This window comes from Seriola lalandi, unplaced genomic scaffold (assembly GCF_002814215.2).
Source record: "Seriola lalandi dorsalis isolate HSWRI2012SDOR001 ecotype SW California unplaced genomic scaffold, Sedor1 jcf7180002052459, whole genome shotgun sequence".
Taxonomy (NCBI): domain Eukaryota; kingdom Metazoa; phylum Chordata; class Actinopteri; order Carangiformes; family Carangidae; genus Seriola; species Seriola lalandi.
The window spans coordinates 76649-99181 of record NW_019523012.1 but is presented as its reverse complement, the minus strand read 5'-3'; the positions used below and the strand labels follow the sequence as shown (position 1 = coordinate 99181).

The window sequence follows — 22533 nt, the reverse complement described above, 5'->3', positions numbered from 1 at the left end:
GGGGGGGGGGGGGGGTTACTTGGGCTGCTGTAGTTAGGACTAAGCCTTCAAGTTTTACTACTGAGGCGCCCCGTGAAAAAACATTTTAATTAACTTTTTTGCAAAGATGCAAAAAACCGAAACCAAGATCTTCCTATCCTGTTCATAACGAAAGTGCTTTTGTTGCATAAACCAAAAGTAGGACTCAATCGAAATCGAGATCCAGCGGTATCGATCCAGACCGCGTCCCTACAACTTCCAAGTCCAGTGGTAAAAAATGTGGCAGTTATTCTACAAGAAATAACATTTCCTATAAAATGTGATTGGCAAAACAAATTAGCACCATGTATTATACAAGTATAATCTCTAGGAGACAGGGTTCTCAGATGTCGGTCAGTGTTGAGCATTTGCATCCATGCATGCTCTGCATATGTCCTCATGTGACCTTTTACCCCCTTTGCCTGCTGCACTGAGCTCTAGACATGACTGTGGACTGCCAGGCGGGACATGTGTGCGTCTGTATGTTCGTGTGTGTGTGTGTGTGTGTGTGTATGTGTAAATGTGCATGTGTCAGCAGAAGCAGGACAGCGGCACGCTCCCATTGAAAAGGAAGGGGGATGGGAGGGGTGGGGTAGTGCTGGATGACGTTTGGCCCGGCAGCTGGGAGCTGCTCCGGGCTTTTGTTCCTCGCTGACCCCGCTGACCTGGCACTCGCCCTAATGTCACACACACACTTTCACGCACCTGCACGTAGTCAGACGCATGACCGCACTTACGCACCCTTACACACACACACACACACACACACACACACACACATGCACAAGCCTGCACCAGGATATATGTAAATGTGGAAATTCGCTAAAACACACCATAGACACGCACACACATGCACACAAACTCAATAGGCCAGGCCCTGTGGGGACGATCTATCATGACTTAATCAGGGTGCTGTGAATTTTGTGTGTGTGACAGAGAGCGAGAGAGAGTGTGTGTGTGTGTATGTGTGTGTGTGTGTGTGTGTGTGTGTGTGTGTCTGACTCGCTGTATGTAGTCTATGAAAGACATCTGATCATAACAGTAAAGCTGTGAGTGTGATATTCCATGATGTTTTCTTTAGTCGCTCCTCCATGAGTAAACAGTGCTTTTCCTTCCTGGTTTGTATTCGGCTGAAAAGTCCCAGATTCCCCTGACTCTCAGCGGGAACCGAGGATAATCTCCTGTTTTTCTATGTCTAGAATCAACTTCTTGAAATCGCTTTGTGCTCCAGGAACCCCAGCACCTGGAACATTAAGGGTAATGTCATCATTTTAATTTTTTTCTTTAAACACTGAAGCTGGTAGAAGAGAGAACATCGTAGGTCGTAGCAGAGTTTATTTTCTTCAGAAACACTTCTGAAAGTGTTTCGTCATTGTGTGCTGACAAACACATGGCAGAAGTTTGTGTGTTGACTGCTGTAGCGTTTTATGTGATAATACATTGAATATCTTTGGTTTTGGGCTCAATCATACTCCCTTGCAGATGCACATGTAGCTGCTCTTATACTACTTTCTAGTCCGATTGAAGGACGCATGTGCAACACTAGCCTCAGTCAGAAAAAACAAGCAAACTGAAGATGTTAAGTTTAATTAGGAACAGACTAATTGCTGCATTCCTCTCTGAGAGTACAGTTCAGATGCTGACCAGGTTGCTGTGGAGGTTTTATTGGCCTGAGTTATGTGGTAAATCTCAGCACTGTGTCTTTCTTTGTGTGGCTGCTGAATCACTCCATCTTCATTACACCAAACACGAGCCTGGGCGAACAGCAGGTGGTATGTGTGCGCGCGCACGTGTGTGTGTATGTGTGTGTGTGTGTGTGTGTGTGTGTGTGTGTTTGTGTGTGCACATGTTTTCATGCTGCCTCCTTGCCTCCTTAAGTGACCCAGAGGGCATTGGGCCTAAGGCCAACCTTTTGTGGCTTCAAAGTCTGATGACCCTGTCCCATCCCCCTCTACACACACACACACACACACACACACACACACACACACACACACACACACACACACACACACACACACACCATGTGGTCTGGTCTGGTTTGTTTGGCTTCCCTCTTCATAGGTAGGAGCATGTGTGGGGGCTGTTAGTATAGCATTATGCCTGTAAAGTGTGTGCGGATGATACCAGCTGGACAACCTCTTCTTCTCCCTGTATCCACCTCTCAGGCCTTGTTAAGGGGCTGGAGTAATCCCCGCTGCCTGGATCAGTGTTTGCCCAGCGGGCTGAAGGCCGAGCTGCTGCAGCCTCTTTTCCTGCTGTTCCCTCTGCCCGGATTATCTTCACACCTACTCTGTCTTCTGTCCTTTCTGTCCTGTCTCTGGACTTTGGCGTAATCAAGCGCGCTAGAATTTTCTTCTGGAGGGATTTGCTATGAAACATGAGTTTTATAGCAGCATAAAGTCTATAGTGTCCCTCTCTGGACAGCGCTGCTCATAATGACAGTGGTTCTAAATGAGTGCAGATAATCAACAGGACACACAAAGATATAGATATTAAAAAGATTACTATTTATTATTATTAAGCATTTCTGTCACTATTGCATAAATATGAAATGGTGAATAGGGAAATTATCAGAGGGAGAAGAAGCATTAAGTCATGGTTGATGTTTACTTTACTGTATATATAACATTGATTTAATCAGGTAATCTGGTTGATGACTTTCTGTGTGGAGTTCATACGTTCTAGCTGTGTCTGTGTGGGTTTCCTGCTTCTGCAACAGTTTCCTCCCGTTCAAAAGACATGTCACTTATGTGAAGCTAAATTCATTGATTCATCAGTTAGTTAGTAACTTAGTTTGTTTGACAAATACGTAAAAAAAGGTAAAAGGTACATACTACAGTTGGATAATTATGTGGGTTTGCATATATAAGAAAAGTTTCTTAAAAGTACGTGGATACCTTTTAGAAAATAGATGCATTGATCAAACGAAGAGTTTATCTGACTCTGTTCTTCATGGCTGTGATCATTCTGTCAGATTAGGTGGTATTTCCATATGTTTCCTCTTCTGTTTGCCACACAGATCAAACAAAACGAGTCAGATTTATCTCGTGTAAACAGCAGCTACACTGCGCAGCGCTGCGCTGTGCTGTGATCGAGGGGCTCGGTGTGGTGCAGGCAGGCGGCGGGGAGCAGGACACCTGTTCATCCTGCGACTAGAAGCAGATGGTCCACATGGCTCCTGCTCCCCGAGGGAAAAACCTGTCAGCTGAGCCCCAATTAAGGAGTCACTGCAAGTCAGAGAGGAGCGGGGGGGTAGGGGAGGGGGACAGAGGCTCGAGAGGAAAATCAGTAATGAAATGACTGTAATGTGATAAATTAATTGTTTGACCGATAGGATTTTTGTAATACCTATACTATGAAAGCTTCCTTTCTTTCAAAGTTTGCAGTGACTTAGTTCCCACCCACAGTGGAATGATACAAACAAGATTAATGACAAGATATAGACGTGCTTTTACTATGAAGCTTCCTAAGCAATGCAATAAACTGCCTGAAGCTAATCTTTGTTTAACAGTTTATATTCCTAGGTTTTATGGTATTTTTTCTTCCTGTAAACAGTTAATGCTTGTAGGCTTGAGAAAATGATTTATAATAGTGAAGTTGCCATAATGAGCTAATGTGCATGTTAACTAAAATGCCAAAGTGGAACTGAGTTTAATAATGGAACTGCTCAATCATAGCGTCATGTCAAATAAATAGTAGTAGAATCTATTGCATAGGGTTTATTCATATGCAGCGCATGAGTGATAAAAGGGAATTAGCACAGATATTTGTAGTGTTTGTTTTGTTGTCAGGCAAACTGTTTCTGATGCAAGACACATTTCAGAAAAATAATAAAGTGAAATCAAATCATCATTAAACACCTTAAATGATGAGTTGAAAGATGATATCATAACGCCGCTGGCTGACTTGCACCAACAGGTCTCATTTTGAAAGAAAAATCACTGACAGAATTTACAGGTGCTTATGATTTACTCCACATATGGCAATGGAACGATGTGTTGTCTACTTCTGATATGATAGACTTTCCTCTTTGTGTGTAGCTTTGTGTGTTATATACACACCTTACATTGCCTTAAGGTTCAGTGGTTGGTTTCTGTTTTTGTGTGTATCCAGGGTTACCATGGTGTTGGCTCGGAGTGACATGATGATGAGCCAAAAATTATTTAAAATCATTGGGTGATTTGCTGTGTCCCCTTAGTATTTCTACACAGTTTCTGATGCATGCCAGCCGGATGAGATTATTTTGGCAGAAAAAATTCAATAAATTCAGCTCTGATGCATCACTCTGAAATATCAGTTGTTTTTGTTGTTGGCTGTAACTTTCACAAACTTAAAAGCATTTACAGCCAATTTAATCCTCCCTCTCTGTAGATGGAGAGATAACTGTCAATAACTTTGCAGGCATGTTTGGTAAACTAATAAGTTTTGAAAATTCATGTGGTTAAGGCCGAACAGAAATCTTTGTTCCATAGAGAATGTCCATATACACTATCAATGACATTTACTGTAATAACTTTAAATAACCCTGATAAGATTCATGTTGTAGCTAATACTGTAATGGGAACTACACCCAGCAGATTTGCATGTTCAGACCTGGGCTTTCCAGAAGAAGCTTGGCTGCCTTTTAAGTCATAAATTTACATTTGTTCATATAAAAATGAACAATCCTTTGTTTGAGGGAATATTTCCAAAAGGCCTACTTCAGGTTTGTCCGGCTGGCAGGAAGCCATCGGCGCAAGTTGCCAAAAGGTGTCACAATCGGTTAGAGTAATTAGAACAATAAACATATTTGAGAACTAAAACTGATTGCAAACGTTACAATTATACAAAATTGTTTGTTTATTCTTTGCAGTCAGCTTGTGATTTATCCGTTCACTCAATGCTTGTTCGTGCTCTTTATTATGTGATGTTTTAGCAGTTCTATTATGTTGTCCTGAATAAATACATGTCGTTGACAAGGGGGGAAATAAAAACATTAATGTTAGCACACTCACACACTGTGTATTTGCAAGCTATGGGATTAACTTCCTCAGGCTGAGCAGACAGTTTCAGTTGCGTAAGGTGAGGACTGGTTTAGATGATTTAAGATTTATTTCTCAGTTTGGTGAGTTAAATCAAGAACCCTCTCCAAAGCTGACATTATTTATTACAACTGGTGTCTCTGCCAAACAGCATCAGTGGGAATTCAGAAAACTTGCACAGGAGTGAAGACTCAAGGGAGGGGTCATTACTCAGTCATTGGAAAAAAAAAAGGGGACAGTCTGATAGGCATGTAAAACTGAACCTAAGGCAAAGGAGTGAATGCTGGCTAACAGGTGGATATATATACTGGATTTGATGACTAATTGGAAGCAGGCGTGTAGACGGTATGGTGCAGGTGATGGCTGATTCAGGAAACACTCTCCTCCCTCTAACCCTCCCCCGCCATGTTCCCCAAACATGAGTTTTCAAGTTGGCTTTAATAGGTCGCTTCAAGAACAAATAGATTCACATTTTTGTATGATTTTATGAGTAGCATTTCCCATAAATCACCTTTCATTTATACTGTTTGGGCACAGCTGTGACATCTCCATGCCTACGTCATCCACTGGAGTTTATCTTGTGTTTATTTCAAACAGGAAAAGTGATGCGCATCACTGCCTGTGAGGCATGAGGAAGCTAGCAAAGAGAAATTAATTTGAAGGTCAAACTGTAAAGTACTTCAGTATCAGTATCATTTGAAAATTTTAAATACCCAAATTTATTTTCTTTTTTGCATTTGACAAAAAAAAAACTTTGCAAATATTACGTCATCTAAACACAAGCAGCTGTCCAAGAACTTAGCCTTAATACAACATGAAAACATGTCATTTAAATTGGGAACAAAGAATAAGATCAAATAACTAACTAAAGAATAAAATTGATCAGACCGTATGGATGGAAATATCAGTCGGTCCACCACTGTGGTCCAGAATGAAATGTCTCAAATCTCAACAATGATTGGGTGAATAATTCATTCATGGTTCCCGGAGGATAAATCCTCAAGAAATTCAGGCATTTTACACTAATTTTATTTAGTAATTAGACAAGGATTCAATTTCTTCTTGACAGGTTCTTTTGGTATATTATCACACTTGTTCTGTACTCTTCTCTGTTGATGGGTAAATCATGTTTTGTTCCATTGTCACTGTTAGAAAAAATAATAAACCTCCTCCTTTCTCAAGATGAAATGGCCTGGTAACTGGAACTGTTTAAGTCCAGCCTGACAGGCAGCCAGTCTTTGTTTCTAATCTCCTCTGAGCCTAAAAGTAATACCCCTCCTCACAATCTAAGGCCTTTGAAAAGTTGCCGCCATTTTGTCAGGGCCGTGTCCAAACAACAAAGCCCTACTCTTGCTTTTTTTCCCTCTTTTTCTGTCTTTTCCCACTCTTTTCCTTTTCTGCCTCTTGTTAGTTTGAAGGCTTTTTCCCTTCACAGCTTCCTTCCCCACCTGCTAACTTTCTGTCAGACACACACACACACACACACACACACACACACACACACACACCACACACACGCACTTGCACTCCTAACACCCATTTTGGGAGCACACACTACTTTTAACATAATTCGTCTCATTGTCTGAGTCAAACCAATCCCCCACCCATGAAACAAAGAGGTCGAAGGCGGCAGCCGTCCCCAGTGGGCCAGGTGTTCCGCAGGGCTGAATTCTGGGTCCTGTGTTTTTTTTCACTTGCTCTTTCTCCTCATGTATCTGTATTTGTGTGTGTGTGTGTGTGTGTGTGTGTGTGTGTGTGTGTGTGTGTGTGTGTGTGTAATGGCCCTGAGCATGGTGTGTCTGTGTGCAGCTGCCCGCCGAGGACCCTCCTTTGTGTCCTTCTCCCCACCATTGTCAGCTCACGCCTTCTCGTCCATTCATGGCTCATGCTGGCGGATGGGCTGGTGGTGGTGGTGGTGTGTATGTGTTTGTGTGTGTGTGTGTGTGTGTGTGTGTGTGTGTCTGTGAGGTTTTTGGGGTGGGGGGGTTGTGGTGGAGGGGGTGGAGTTATCCTAGCTTATCTTGGTGTCCCTTTTTATTGGCTGAGAGATGGGTGATTGGTTTGTGTACAGAATGAGCTTTGGTGAAGACAGGAAAGTGAGACGTGTGTGTTTGTGGTAGGATCTCTGCGTTCGTATTGGTCCGTGGAGCAGACTCGGTGCGAGGAGGGGATGGTAGATGCCTTACACTCCATCTGTTGTCAGTCACACTGCTGAACCTGCAGCCTCAGGACACTGCACTCTGCTTCTCAACCAAAAAGGAGACTTGAATTCTGATCTCTTAGGATTGCTGCTAAACTCAACCAGGAAACTCATTTTGCTCAGCCCAGTTGGATTGACACCTTTACTTTTTCCAACTTTCTAGTGGATATTATAATTTGACTTAATTTTTTTTTGCTTTAAAAAGGATTTTTTTTTTTTGTGTCATACATCCAGGCTTACTTTATCATCACCATCACTGGAAATTCCTCCTGAAGTTTTGTCTTACTCTTGTGCTTTGCAGCTGGAATGACAGAAGGCAGCGTTTCAGGAGAGAAATCGTAGGAGTTTTTCTCAGTGTTGCTGCCTTGCTGTTTCTCTTGGAGCTGTGTGGTAAGTGTTTGTGTTATCTTTTCATGTGCGTTTGGCTTGGCTTAGCCTAATTTTGCATGTTAAAGAAAATTGAAAGTGCCATTATCATGCCTTGTCATTGCTTTATCATGATTATTTTTATCACAAAATCTCCCTGACTATATTGTCTGTACTCACCTCACAGTCAATGGGTTTAACAGCAACAACAACTTGCAGATGTGACCACAATGCTCATGTGTGGAATAATGAGTCAGCCAGAGACAAAAAACACTTCAAGTCCAACAGTTGTTGTGATGTTTGTGTCTTTTGTCTGTAGCTCAAATCTGTTTTACATGTTGAAGGTTGCCACTCAAATTGTTTCATCTATAGACAGACAATGCCTGATATTTCCCACCTGTGATTTTTAGAAATGTATTCTTCAGTTTGGAAGGTTTTAGTGTCGCTACACAATATAAAGTGTGTTCACAAGTGAAATTGAGACTGAAAGTCTTTGTGTGGGGGATTCCTTGGGGTTCTCCCACAACATAAGGAGCTGTTTAATTTCACTCCAATTTCATTCATCCCAAACCAGTCAGAGAGTACTGTAATGATGGGAGTTGGACCAGTGAGGATCAATGAGTTCACTTTCATCACTATATCCACACACATTATGGCCTGTGACATGTCTGATCCTGGGTTTAGTAAGGAAGAGGGAGGCAGAACCAGACGTAACCAACTGAGAGTCTGCTGCTCAACTCAGGGTGAAAGTGAGAGTCACCCACAGCCCCCTACCTAAAAGGTCACATGACAGAAAGTGGTGATATGTATCACTGAGGACGAAGCTGGACACCACCAGTTGCAGGAAAGCCGTAGTGGAGGGAAGAGGAGGAGGAGGATGCTTTCACGGAGGTCCCCTGTGGCTTCAGCAGGCATCTGTTGCCCCCGCTGCCCATATATACCCCCACCCCCACCCTCTTACACCCCCTTTGTCCCCCCACCCCAGCCGGTCACTGGTGTGGCAGACTGGTTCACTGCTGGGCTCAGCCAGCAAATGGCAGCCGCTCGGCAGCCCTGAGGGACTGGTCCCCCGGTCTGGCCCCGGGGGAGCTCATCCCTCCATATACCCCCAAGGGGGCTAACCCTGGATCCTGACACATGCAGAGATAGACAGAGTGCAGAGGCAGTGCAGGCAGGCTGGGTCACTGAGGTGGAGGCCGCAGCATCTGCTCACTATGGAAGGACTCGGGCCCCTCCTCCCTCTACGCACATACACACCTACAGAAGTTATTTGAGAGACGAGTTACGACGTAGTTTCTGTCTGTATAAAACGTAATGAGCAGAAAAACCCTGGCAAGTGGCAAAAGTAATTTTTATTAAAAAGGTTGAGGGGCATCTCTCAATGTCGGAATAATCAACCAAAGGAATTGAAAGAATGGTTGTTATCTTTCAACATTATGGAAATGGGGAGATTTTTTTCCCGAGCATTAAGGACAAATAAAAACTGCTACGTTAGGTTTGTAACTCACAAATCTGAATTCATTGCAAATGAATGTAGTTAGAGTTCAAATATCTTGTTCAACAAAAAAGGCTGTTGAATCTTTGAGGCTAAAGGCCAAAAAAAAAGTTATATTTATTCTTAAAAACCAATTGATACAGAAAATATTGATAAGAAAATGACGTAGCTCAATATTATGGTGGATTTGTAGATTTGATGCACATAAAACACCATAAAACAGTGTCAGGTGGCTTATTATGTCCATCTGTGCTATTTTATAGGGAAATATCAAGGGTGTGTGTCACTTTCCACACGTTCATTATTTGACATTTTGTCATGGCAGAATCTACCCAAATGCTTCCTGTGCAGCTGTATGTTTCTGCATATTCACTAATCTGATTGGCCGATCTGATTTTATTCTGCAACTTGTAAGTCCAGGTCTAAACCGAAGAGGCTGATCTGTTTTCTGTACTTTTACTAAGTACCGCAGTTAATTCCATAGAGCTTAATCTCAACATTAATTTCACAGTGAAAGTAATCTACAATCTTTCACAGAGCTTTCAAGCACAGGAAATGGTTATAAAATATTTCATAATGAATATTTTAACAGCATCAATAGTTTGTCAGAATAGCTGCTCATAGATTAGCGTTGTTCATTAATTTCTGACATTGATCATTTTATTATTATTTATTTATTGGTATTCATCCATGTTTTTTACAGATACATTTTACTGCATTTTAAAGAAATATTCTGCAGCAGCTTCAACAGCAATAATACAATTTATATTCATGTTTTTTATTTAACTATTGTTGAGTATATTATTAATAATATTAATTTGTATTAAATATTTTAGGGATGTATCATAAAAATTTGGATCTTTAGCGAGTGTTTTTTCAACTTCTTAGAAAAAATTGTTTGCTTGAAATGATTGACTCATCTGATCAATAACGTAGACCATCATAGTGTCATAGTACTTTTGTAGTAGGGGTTGTACTATAACAAAAGAGATTAACTTTCATGTCATTTACTAGAAGACACTGAACACGTATCTCTTTGTTTCTCACTGCCATTAAAAAAAGAGTGCAGAGCCTCCTTTTCTCAGTTTTTTGAGTTTCTTTCACCATCGCAGCATCGTTTCTGGAGTGCTGTATTCTGCCCAGCGCTGTGTTTTTTTTTTTTTTACTGTAGTTATTTTACATATTTTTCTGCCATACTATAATTTCAGACTGCAGTGATCACACAGGCCGAACTTTCCTGCCTCTGACTGGGTGATTTACACTTGCTGTGTCACTGTCATATTTCTGCTGACTCCTCAAAGATCCTGTCTGGCAACCTGTGACTCTGAGACTGCTGTGAATGCTGCATTACCAGTGTGTGTGTGTGTGTGTGTGTGTGTGTGTGTGTGTGTGTGTGTGTGTGTGTGTTGGTGTGTGTGTGTTGGTGGGGGGTGAATGGGTTTAAAACCCCCCCCAGCCTCCGTCTGTGCACGCTGCTCAGGCCGAGAGAACAATACTCCCGTCACAGGAGGACAGATTGGGTGGCAGCTGCATTGTTGAAGGACGGCAAGCCAGACACACTTCTTTCCCCCCCCCACCCACACACACACACACACACACACACACACACACACACACACACACACACTCTCGCTCTTTCCTTTTGTGCTTCTTTTGTTGTTGGCGGACTAAATTATTCCAGCTCTCTTGTGGCATTCAGGGTGACAAACAGTGGTGCGGCAGCTTAGACATGAGGGGTCAGGACATTAAGAGGCCCCTGCTTTGCGGTGCTTTAGTCCAAGATCCAAGAGACCTCTCATTCCAACTGTCTCTAAAATATAGCCACACATATGCATGCATACAGTGTTTTTAAATTAACTCTTTTGAACCAACTGGCAGAGAATGGTGGAGAATAATTTTTTCTAAACTTGATGTGTTTTTAAAGCCATTTTATGTTCAGGTACTGAGTTATTCTTCATTTATTATTATTAAAAATCAACCTTGCTCAATTCAGTACTCAGTGTGGTATAGCCAGTAGCTTGTGGTGACAAAGGTTATCAAGTTCTAGATCTCACTTCAACCACTTTATAGCTGTTTTCACCAGGAGACACGTTTCTCACACTCTGAGCTCAGTCACATAATACGGTGCGTATTTATCACTTGTGGCCACAGTTTGTGCTGCTCTTAAGCAAAGTTACATGGTGTCTGAAGCTCTGCACTGCCGTGTCAGATTAAATTAAAGTTAACATCACGATTGTTTACGATTCAAACAGCGGTGAGACTGAATCTGAGCAGTTTAAAGTTTAAAGTACAAACACCAAAGTTGTAAGTAGCTGATGCACTCAAATAGTTTTCTCAACATCCTGGGAGCAGTGTGATGCTTTGGAAGTACCCTTCATCCTTTATGGGTATTTCCACAGATAAACAACGTTGCACACAAACACACTGATGCTGATTAGTTCGTGGTGTGAGCTGTTGTCAAAAGCAACCCAAAGCCAGCCCACAGCCTCTCTGTCCATATCATAGCAGCGGTCACAGGTGCTGCATTGAACTCAGTTATCATACGACTGATCCTTGACTGTTGTTTCCTTTTCGTAAAACAGCCCTCTGTGAAGAATGTGCTTTTGTGTTTGCAAGTGGAGCAACTGAAAGAATGAGCTCCCTCATTGTTCACATTTTTGATAATCTGCAACACAAAGAACAAAAGATCCGGTTTTGGTACTGAGGGAAAACTATGCATCAAACACACAGGACTGAAACTAGATCTGAGGATAAAGGAACTTTAAGGAAGTCTTGGTAAAGTATGGTTATTTTATACCGAGTGTGTTGTAATGTGTGTGTGTGTGTGTGTGGCCGTAATACAGTGGAGATGAGTGAGCAAAGGAACACATGTTGTTTTTTTAAGGGGTCACTAAGCAATTTCCCATCCTAACAGCTCGCCCTTTGTTTCAGCCAATGCGTAGACCCCCACGGGGCCAGCAGGTCCCACTCTGAGGAAAAAAAGGGGCTTTCAGGACCATTAGAGGTTCTTCAGGGGGAACTACACCCTTGCCTTGACTTTAGTGTTCGGTGCTTCATGGCTCATGTTTTAAGCTTTAAAGATTGTTGTTGAATTTCATTAGTATCAAATCTTATTTTATTTTGAGAGCGTGAATTTACAAGGGAGAGTGCTGAAGCTGGACTGGAACATGTGTGGTATTTGACATCAGTGACACTGTGTGTCCTTGTCATTTTGTAAAAAGTTACAGTATGACTGTGAAGTAACTCCGTCAAGGAGGTCATGTTTTCACCTGTGTCTCTTTGTTTGTTTAATTAGCCACACCTTCTGCGTTCTGCTTTTCTGTGCACATTAAATGGTAAAACCATTCAGTTCATTGTGGTTGAAATAATCATGTATTAAAAATCAATAAGTGACACCATGCACGCACACACACACACACACACACACACACACACTTCGGACTTACATGCAATATGTTACCTATGCACTTGTTGTGGTGGATGGCGCAGTGTGTGACTGATGATGTGCAAGCAAAAACTTTTAGGGGGAGAATGTCATCCGCGTTGTTTTCTGCAGCTACAATTTACAGATATCCCCTGAATGCCTCACATGCAGACTATTGGTAGACTCTAGCAAGGCTGCACAAAGAGAAGCCTCTAGTTATGAGTTAGTTAGAAAAGGTGAAATAAGACGTTCTGATGTAAGATTTAAATTTAAGTTTTAAATTTTATCTACCTGAGCAACTTTTAATCGACCCAGGTGGGTCTTTATCTACCTGGGCTGGTTGTTCAAGTAGATCCCATGTCTGCAAAGCGCTGTGCTGGCAACATCTCTCTTCACACATCATTAGGAGGTTTTTGGGGCAGCAGCACTTCACTGTATAGCGGCTTAATAGGAGGTTTAACAGGTTTTATATTTGTCATTACAAATGTGTCAATTCCCACGCTTCTTTTAGGGAGGGCCCAAACATTTCTCAGAAAGAACTTATTCTGCCTGTCTGTCTCATTTTCTCGGTAAGATAGATTTTGAGGTGAAAACTAAAAACTTACACCAGCAAAGTAATGCATTGGTTTGTAATCTCTCTCTAAACATTACTGCTCACAATAACACGTTTACAGTGTCAGGGCTTCAGGCTTGAGTTTTGTGAGTTGTCAAAGCCTCATCACTCATTCATCAATAACTCAGTAAGAGGCTGACTTCTGCTCATGTATGTAACAGGTCATATACCAGGGTAGAGTTATCATTAAATGTACCCAATTAATGTGTTATGTATTAATGCATGCGTAGATTAGGTAACAAGAGAGTCTACAAAGACCACACTGAAGCATGTTGTCGTGTTATTCTCACGCAACTGCAATGAAACATATCGGCCTATTTAAGGAATTCAGAGAAATATAGTTTGTAAAAACAAATTGCCAGTTTATATCAGTAGCGTAGCCGTGTGTATTTAGGCAGTGTTCTGCTCCTGCATGTCTACACACTGGAAGGCCATGGCCATCTTGGCCATGGTCTCCAGTAATTATGTATTTACAGTGAGGTGGTTTGGCATCACTTGGCTTAGGTGCCTGGTGTCTTGCCTCTAGTCTAATCTGTTTCTTTGACAAGTCAATGCTGCTAAAATGCAAATCAGCAGAAGTGGAGCAGCAGGTAATGGAGGTTACACTTTACTCTTGAAAGCCTGCTGGGTGTAAGTAAACTTCACAAACCCTTCACTCCTGTTTTAGCTCAGTTTTTGCATGATCTTAGGTCTTTTTGTTTAAGGCGTGGTATAAATAAGCTTTCTTATCTCGATTGTGTGGTGAGATCTCAATATGCAAATTAGGCAGGTGGAGTTGGAAACTTTCAACTTACTGGGCAGCGTTTTTTTTCATAAAAATTAGATTTAGAGCCAGACACCCTTCAGACGTGACAGCTGCCTGGTTTCAATATGTTCTGCTTTCATTTACACCTTGCAGTTTTCAGATAAGATATCCAGATACAGATCACATGGTAATGTTAGGTGTAAATGGGCGCATTACATCATATGAGGTGTTTCATATATATGCTAAACTAAGGTGAATTAATTTTGGACGTACATATTTTCAAGTTTAACCAGTTGCTTCTTGTGTCTCCCTGCAGCTTCACCTTCAGGTCCAGTCAGTGAGCTGTTAACTATCAGCAGTAACAGTGGGGTCGGCTCGGTGCCCGGGAGGTCACGGAGGCCGTGGAGCTGGATGTATGAGACGGCTTCATGGGCCTGAAGGACCATCTGGAGGATGGGACAGGCCACATCCTCAGCCTGGAGCTGGATCTGGACTACCTCCATGTGGAAGGTACTGAGCGGCAGGGCGGTCTGAGCTCTGCGACGGCTGCTGGGAATATAGGCGTCCTGCAGGTCAGAGCTGGTGCCCCGGGTAACAACAGTAACAGTGCTGGGAGTAGCAGCACTAGTTTTAGTACTCATTCAAGCTATAGCAGCAGCAGCAGCTGCAGCAACTTCTCCGAGGAGAGCGCCGTGTCCGACAGTGAAGATGAACGACTCCAGAATGGGTCTGAATCTCAAAATCCTCATCAAGATCAGCCTCACCTACACCACCAAGAGTCCTCCTCCGTCTGTCAGCCAGTCAGGCTGGACCTGACTCTAAACCGATCCCCGAGAGACCCCACACAGCCAGAAACATCAGCGTCTGCTGACCCCGTTACAGACTGCCGCACCAAGGTGGAGTTTGCCCTCAAGCTGGGCTACCCCGAGGAGCTGGTGCTGCTGGTGCTGAAGAAACTGGGCGCAGGCGCACTTATCAATGACGTCCTGGGAGAGCTGGTCAAACTGGGAACCAAGACAGAGATGGAGCATCAAGGCGGTCCGACAGTCTCCCAGTCTCCCTCCACCTCTTTGACCTGCTCCACCTCCTCATCCTCCTCCTCCTTCAACTCCTCTCTGGACTCCTGCCGCCTGCTGTGTCCATCCCAGCTGCTGGAGGACAAAGAAAACCTTCGTCCTGTTGTGGTGGACGGGAGCAACGTAGCCATGAGGTGAGAAATGTCAGGTTCATACTTACGCTCACATGTATCCACATCTTACATGATGACTGCGCCATCACGAAACCACCGATGAAGAAAATCTCTTTTTTGAAATTGTTAAATAAAACAAAACTAACCCTATGTAACCATAGCAACCATATGAGCGTATAACATACCGTAACACTGCTGATTGTATGCTGACTAAACGGGCAAACATGTTTGGATCTCTTGTCTCCATTGGTTTGGCTTCATGGTGATTATTAATCAACTCTTTAATTAAAGCATCTTCAAAGGAAGGTGCCTGTACACACGAAAAGAAAAATAGGGTCACACCCGCAGGCATCACATAAAAAGCCTGTACAGTATGTGTGGATAAATATTTCAGTAGTTTCAGTATAAACAGGTTTAATGCAATAAGCCATAAGTGTGTTTTCTGCATATTCTTTTTTTGAGAAGTCAGTTTTTGCCAGGAATTTTTGTGTTGTTCAACTTTTACTGTGGTTTAAGAAACAGGAAGTATGTCTTGCGAAAATCTAACAACGAACGGACCGCAGCTGAAATTGAGCTGAGAATGAAAACAAACAGATGACAAACAGATGTTAAGTAGCAAAATATATATTTTTGTGCTGATGTCGCAAAAATGTCTTAAAAGTTGAATGTCTTGAATGCATATATAAAAGTCTAAAGTATTTAGCCAGAATAAACAACTACTAGAATAAAACAAAAATGAAACAGAATAATAAGAAATACAAATAATAATAATAATAATAATAATAATAATAATAATAATAATAATTTAAAAAAAGCATTTCCCAGTGTTCAGGCCAAAGCTTAACCTCACTTTGTGATACAGGCCACAGCTCAAGCTCTTATCTCTGACTCTCCACTGGAAAACTTAAAAAATAAAACAGTGTTATCTTTTGCATCACTGGTTGTAATTTAAACATTTTTCTCTGCTCTTGCAGTCATGGAAATAAGGAAGTGTTCTCGTGTCAAGGCATCCAGCTGGCTGTGGACTGGTTCTTGGAGCGAGGTCACCGTGACATCACTGTTTTTGTTCCCGCCTGGAGAAAGGAGCAGTCGCGACCTGACGCTCTCATCACAGGTAACAGCTGCTGTAGCTTTTGAAGGAATGTGTCTAAGTCCTCTGCTGTGGCGGGGATTTCTTCTTCTTCTTCTTCTTATCAACTTTGTCTTGTCCTTTTTTGAAGTTTAACTGTTGACCCTCTTTTCTTCAGACCAAGAGATCCTGCGGCGACTAGAGAAGGAGAAGATCCTGGTCTTCACACCGTCTCGCCGCGTGCAGGGGCGCCGCGTGGTCTGCTACGATGACCGCTTCATCGTCAAACTGGCCTACGAGTCGGACGGCATCATTGTTTCCAACGACAACTACCGTGACCTAGCCAATGAGAAGCCAGAGTGGAAGAAATTCATTGATGAGCGTCTGCTGATGTACTCCTTTGTAAATGACAAGTAAGTGACTGATGTCGAAGGAGAACGAGTTCCACTGGAGAGAAGGAAAATAAAACTGTAAGATTATAGCAAACTGACACATGGCAGAAGGGAAATGCTTTAATTTCAAAAGCTTTAACTTAGTGACCCAGAAATGACTTCATCCAGTGTGTGTCCGAAAGTTTTGAAGGGAAATTATCTGAGGATGTCTTATTTACTTATCAGACACTTTCAGTTCCTCACCACTGTTCTTTTGATCTTTATTACTTCTCTTCATGTTTGCCCCAGCGATCAAATCCCCTGTGTATACGCTAGACACCACCTTCTTCAGGTTTTGTATTGTCTAAATGATCTTTTGTCACGGGGATGTTTTACAGACTTGTCCTCTGTAGAAGACCTGTTGGTTTGTTACCTATTGGTGCTTCTGTTGTTGCTCTGTCAGCTTAACGCCTAAAATGCAAATGTTATTGTTCTTACAGTTTAAACAAACTGTAGAGCCTCTGCAGTAACTTCATATTTGAATAAACTGTAAAAACTAGCACACACATCTGTTGTAATCCAACAATATGACGCAAGCACCTTCAGATTCCTCACTGCAGAGCATCACTGATGTAGGATAAAAAAAGAGAGACTCAAGTTGCTTTTTTAAGAACCCTAATTTGGGATTAACAAAAGTTTTAATCTATTAACTGTGTATTTAGATTCATGCCACCAGATGACCCACTGGGACGCCATGGGCCCAGTCTGGAGAACTTTCTGAGGAAGAGGCCTGTTATTCCTGAACACAGGAAGCAGCCATGCCCATATGGTAAAACATGCTTTTATATACTCTGCTGTTCTGTCTTTCAAAAACCTGTAATAGTTTGACTTCTGTGACTTGTGCTTTAATACAAGATAAAAATGATATAAATACGATCCACTAACCAAGATGTCACAAAACATTTTCTTCCCTGCATGTTACTAAGAAACACTTTTCTTCTTTCCTCCTTTAGGGAAGAAGTGCACATATGGTCACAAGTGCAAGTTTTACCACCCTGAAAGGGGCAGCCAGCCCCAGCGTGCCGTGGCTGATGAGCTCCGTGCCAGTGCCAAAATTTCATCAGTAGCTTCCAGAGGCCTGCTGGAAGACGCCCTGATGATGAAGAGCCAAAGTTCTGGTCAAGGAACGGCTGAGGCCGAGCCGAGTCGGGGAACTCCAAAGAAACAGCCAAACCCCAGCCCTCGAAGCTCCTTCAGCGACCTCCTGGAGGACCGGCTCCGGGTCCAGTCCAAAGTGGAAGGACGCAGGGGAAGCAACAGCAGCAGCAGCAGCAGCTGCAGCAGCAGCTTTCTGGGGCATCCTGCTCCGGGGGGGCCCCCTTCATCGGGAAACCTGGACCCATGGGAGCACCCCGGGGGAGGTGGTGGGGCCAGTTTCAGGGTTGCTGGAGCCTCGGGACCAAGCCAGGCTGACACTTTCCACAGATGCGAGTCTCCAGAGCCGGGCTACAGTTCGCTGGTGAAGGCCTACTCCAGCCTCAGTCTGGTGGTCCCACAGAGTCCTGAATGCTTCTTCCCAGCCGACCTGCGAGCTGGATCGCTGCCGTCAGACTGTAGCAGTGAAGGCAGCGTCAGCTCCGACTCCTTCTCCCCTGACCCTCTGTTAGACGATGGGCTCAAGTGCCACCATCACCACCACCATCCTCATCACCATCACCACTGCTCCGGCCAGTACAACCATCCTGCGAGCCGTGTCCCCCCTGGACTGGGCCAGTATGCTCCTCACGGCTATCCCGTTCCTCAAGCACTGCAGAGACCACATGGTTTTGGCCTGAAAAGCCCTTCACCTCCTGTGACCTCTCATGCCTCTCCACATCCTTTCAAACCGCCTTCAGCCTACATCCCTCCCCACCTTCAGCATCCATCGCTGAGCGGTTTCCCGGGGGAATTCCCAGCTCGCCCACAGTGCCCACCCCAACCGCCCCCTGCTCACTCCCACTCTCGGAGCTCTCCCCTGGGCCGCCATCTGATGGGTTCCCTTTGGCAGGAAGGTGGCCTCCAGGACTCCCGAGTGTACGAAGGGTCGCCGCTTCATTCCAGAAGAAACTACGCCGGGCTAAACCAACAACCACAGCATCAGACAAACTGGGAGCCCCGATACCAGCAGTCCCCTAAGCCTTGCTACGATCTGTTCACCTTCCAGAGCCATCCAGAAGTCCACGAGAAGGATCGGCACCCTCTCTGGGGCAGGCAGGCCCACTCATCACCCCGTGGCCTTTCAACATCAAGTCTTCCTCCGCTCCCGCAGCTTTCCCTTCCGTCCATCACTCCCCACAAAAGCCACCTGCCCTCACTGCCCCAGCACCAGGAGCCCCCCGCCTTGGGTCGATACCAGGACCTCAGAGAGAGGATGTTTGTTAACTTGTGTTGCATTTTCCCTACAGATCTGGTGAGGATGGTGATGGCCAGACACCCTCACGTGATGGATCCTCAGGAGCTCGCAGCTGCAATTTTATTGGAGAAATCGCAGCACGGGTCTTGAATGTAGCCGGAGGGTGAAGTTACAGCTTCATCTTAACCGGGCTCACCTCTGCAGATGTATCTCCTGCGATTATCTTCATGATTGACGTCAGGTTATGAACACACACAAACCAAAACCACAAGATATACGGCTCCTCGAGCTGTTAATGGACTGCTAATTTTCACTGCAGGGAAGTTGTCTCATTACTTTTAATGGTATTTTTTGTAAAGGGAAATCCTAAAAATTGCCATATTTTTCCATGAATATACCTGCTATTTCAGCACTTAAGATCAGGAAAGGTTGGGGTTTAATGTGCATGTCTAAACTTTTTTTGTCAAGACACTGGTGTGTTTAGGGAGACTTTTAATGTGTGTAAAGGGTGACAGTGTTGTTCATTTGAAATTAATTTATTTGTTACATTTTAAGTTATTTAAAATTATTCTGTTTTTGGCACTTTTTGTTGTTCCTGTCTTTTTTATTTTTTTATTTTATTTTATTTTTTCTGGGAGGGGCAATCATATCAGGGTATAAGTACTGCTCAAATCCGTAAGTTCCAGCTGAGTGAAATTGTCACTGAGATGACAACATGGAGTTATGTAAAAAATAACAAAACAAACAAAAGAGTCAATTGTAAAATTTCACTGCCACATTGCAAAAAAAAAAAAAAAAAAAAACCCCATTCCTACTGCATTTAATGTTCAAATTATCTCAACGGACGGATCGAGGGTTTCTCTAACAGGTGGCAGATCAGATGCTGTGGTGACATTTTGTGGATTTCCCCCCAAGGGGAAGTGAAACTCTGCGGCACCCGCGAGAGAAGATCGCAAAAACTCCACCCGAAAACCCCGAGCGGCTGTTTACTTATGAATGACAGTTTATTTCCTTTGCTAGGTTCTGTCAGCTGACTTCACAGTTCATCAGCTTTCAGTACTGATTTTTTTCATAACCCACCCCCTGTTCTTTTCCCTCTTTTAACCGCATGAAATTTCTAAGTCATATGAAGGTGACTGCTGTTGAGAGCATCGCCGGAAATGTTTAGGTGGAAGTGTTGGTTTTATTTTTAATTTTAATGTGAAATGTATGTTAATTTATTATTTCTTTTTTAATGTGTGTGTGTATGTGTGTGTGTTGCGCGAGACACAGGGTCTCCTTTGACAGAGGGTTCGGCTGCCTCACACGGGGGAGGGGGGGGTGACTTTAATGTACCCTTCTGTTAAATACACAGAGATCCACAAGCTTTGCAGTATGAGACAGGAACAGTCTGGCAAGAGTTGGGAAACACCTTCTTATCTTCTGTTACCAATATCATGACAGGGATCACCAATAGATATTTTAGTAGTTTTTAGTTCTACAAACTTTTCTTAAAGGCACTAATAATCTCATTGGTTAAATTAAAACTCAGCGGTTTGGTGAAGAAACATCAGATTTAAAGAGGAGATACTGATAACTTATTAATGTTCTGTTCTACAACTAAAGGTTATTTTCATTATCAGTTTATTGATCAATTCATCATAAAATCTATACAATGTCAAATCATAGTAAAAATACTAAATTAAAATAATCAAATAGCTTGTTTTATCCAACAAAAATTAATTATTATAATTAATTTTGTAGTATCAGTATATATATTTTCTCTCTTTTTGTTTGCCTTCTCTTTCAAAGTATTTTAACTTGTCTTCTCTCAATGTAAAGCACTTTGAGCTGCGTTTTCTGTATGAAATAATAATAATAATAATAATAATAATAATAATAATAATGTTATTTTCTACTATTATTATCTCCACCAATGGGATTGTTGTAAATGCTCGAGGAACTGTTTGTAAAGCCAAAACTCTTGCCTGGTCGGCACAATATCTAGTAGCCAGATGTCGCCTCTCTTTGTTGATACAAATTGTATCCTATAAACTTTTTTAAGATCATTGTTTTATATGAGAATATTTAAACAAAAAAAAATATTTCGAGTTGAATATTTTGAGTATTTGTGGCAGACTTTGTCACCTTTGGTACTTAGCCTTTATTTATATGAGGGGGGCTTTTTATTCCCTTTTTATTTCCAAGTGCAGGGAAGAGAATGTCTCGATGCACTTTTTGGAAACAGTTGTTTATATATATCAAAGCATGGTACTGTGTAGCTCAGATATTATGAGACCTCGAACACCGGTTTGGGTTTGGTGGATGAGTCGATTCAAAGCACGGTGAAAAATACGCGCAGTATGATGCAGAAATTTACCAGGTTTAAAAAGGTGCTATATATTAAAAGGTGTGTTTATGAGACATATTGAAGCTTCTTCGCGCCATACTGCACCTAAGAACAGTATTTCCTCAGAGCACTGTCAGAGCCGAGATACACTGTGAGCATTAGTGCAGTAAAAAGAGACAGCTTTATAATAAGTTTGCCTCAAAGCTTTTCAAATTTGCACCTCAGGCTCCAAATGTTTAATGACACCCTCGCCAGGAATCTAAACACCGTAACCACTCTTTCTCCTTTATTTTCACAAAGCTCTCTCTCTCTCTCTCTCTCTCTCTCTCTCTCTCTCTCTCTCTCTCTCTCTCTCTCTCTCTCTCTCTCTCTCTCTCTCTCTCTCTCTCTGAAAACTTTTCTCTAATCGGGCCGTGCTGTGATCTGAAAGGTGTTAATCTCAGGAACAAGAGCTCAGCCATCACGCAGTTAAACAGTCAGTTGAATTATTGTCCTGACACTGATGTGACTCAGTCATCACTGAGCTGCTCTCAACCTGCTGGTCTGGCACCGTGTGCTAGTGTTTGCCACAGGGTTGAAAGGTGTTGTGTTAACATTCTTGTGGATATTAAAATAAACATATTTAGTGTGCGAGGGCAAAAACTATTTTTCTACTGAACTTGTTAAAGAGCTATTTTTACAGCGTACAGGTTAGCTGTTTGTTTTGTTAGCAATGTACACACCAAATGTGTGTGTGCTGTGTAAGTGGACCGACCTCAGGTCTGCATTCCAGTTCTCTTTGTAATTCCTCTGCAGTTTGTTGCCTGCTCTCCGTGCATGTGTGTGTTTTCAGGAAGTGGAGCGCTGTCTGAAATATTTGAAGTGTTTGCCTTTAACTTTAACTTTAACGCCTTAGCAGCGAAGATCCACTGGCACGTGTGGCAGGAAGCTTCCTCGTTAGCGAGGGGACTGTGTGCAGGCACAGGTGTTACTCGTGATGTTAATGATGCCCTGACACTGAAAAGCAGCTTCATGGAATTCAAGTTTAATTATTTTTTTTACCCCTGTAGTTTTTTTTTGACGTGTCAATTTGGCGTCAGTGAAAAAGGCGTCACGAGTTCACAAGTTCAGCAAAGCTGCACTTCAGCTTTGTTTGTACCTGTTCCTCAAGGTCGTCTAAAACCGCAGTAAAAACCTAGTAAAAGTCGAGGCTTTCCCACCACTACATCACCTTCTAATTATTTAATTATTTATTTATTTATTTATTTTTTGGCAGAGTATCACAGAGCTTTTGGACAAATTAAGTAAAAACATATCAT

At 42.6% G+C, this 22533-nt stretch overlaps 1 protein-coding gene across 1 annotated transcript; it reads left to right on the top strand.

Annotated features, from left to right (window-relative positions):
* The first annotated feature begins 7549 nt into the window (after positions 1-7549).
* LOC111650534 (putative ribonuclease ZC3H12C) lies at positions 7550-20736 on the top strand. The gene is made up of 6 exons (XM_023400424.2): positions 7550-7632; positions 14202-15095; positions 16049-16188; positions 16322-16556; positions 17237-17343; positions 17528-20736. Exons 2-6 carry the CDS (start codon positions 14314-14316, stop codon positions 19054-19056), a joined length of 2793 nt encoding a protein of 930 aa, XP_023256192.1. The 5' UTR covers positions 7550-7632; positions 14202-14313; the 3' UTR covers positions 19057-20736.
* The last annotated feature ends 1797 nt before the right edge of the window (positions 20737-22533 follow it).

What these genes read in the sequence shown, in the direction of transcription:
- LOC111650534 (XM_023400424.2), top strand. Translation starts at nt 14,314, where the DNA reads ATGGGCCTGAAGGACCATCTGGAGGATGGGACAGGCCACATCCTCAGC. An exon ending in GGGAGCAACGTAGCCATGAG is followed by an intron (nt 15,096 to 16,048) that starts GTGAGAAATGTC and finishes CTGCTCTTGCAG; the next exon opens with TCATGGAAATAAGGAAGTGT. An exon ending in TACTCCTTTGTAAATGACAA is followed by an intron (nt 16,557 to 17,236) that starts GTAAGTGACTGA and finishes CTGTGTATTTAG; the next exon opens with ATTCATGCCACCAGATGACC.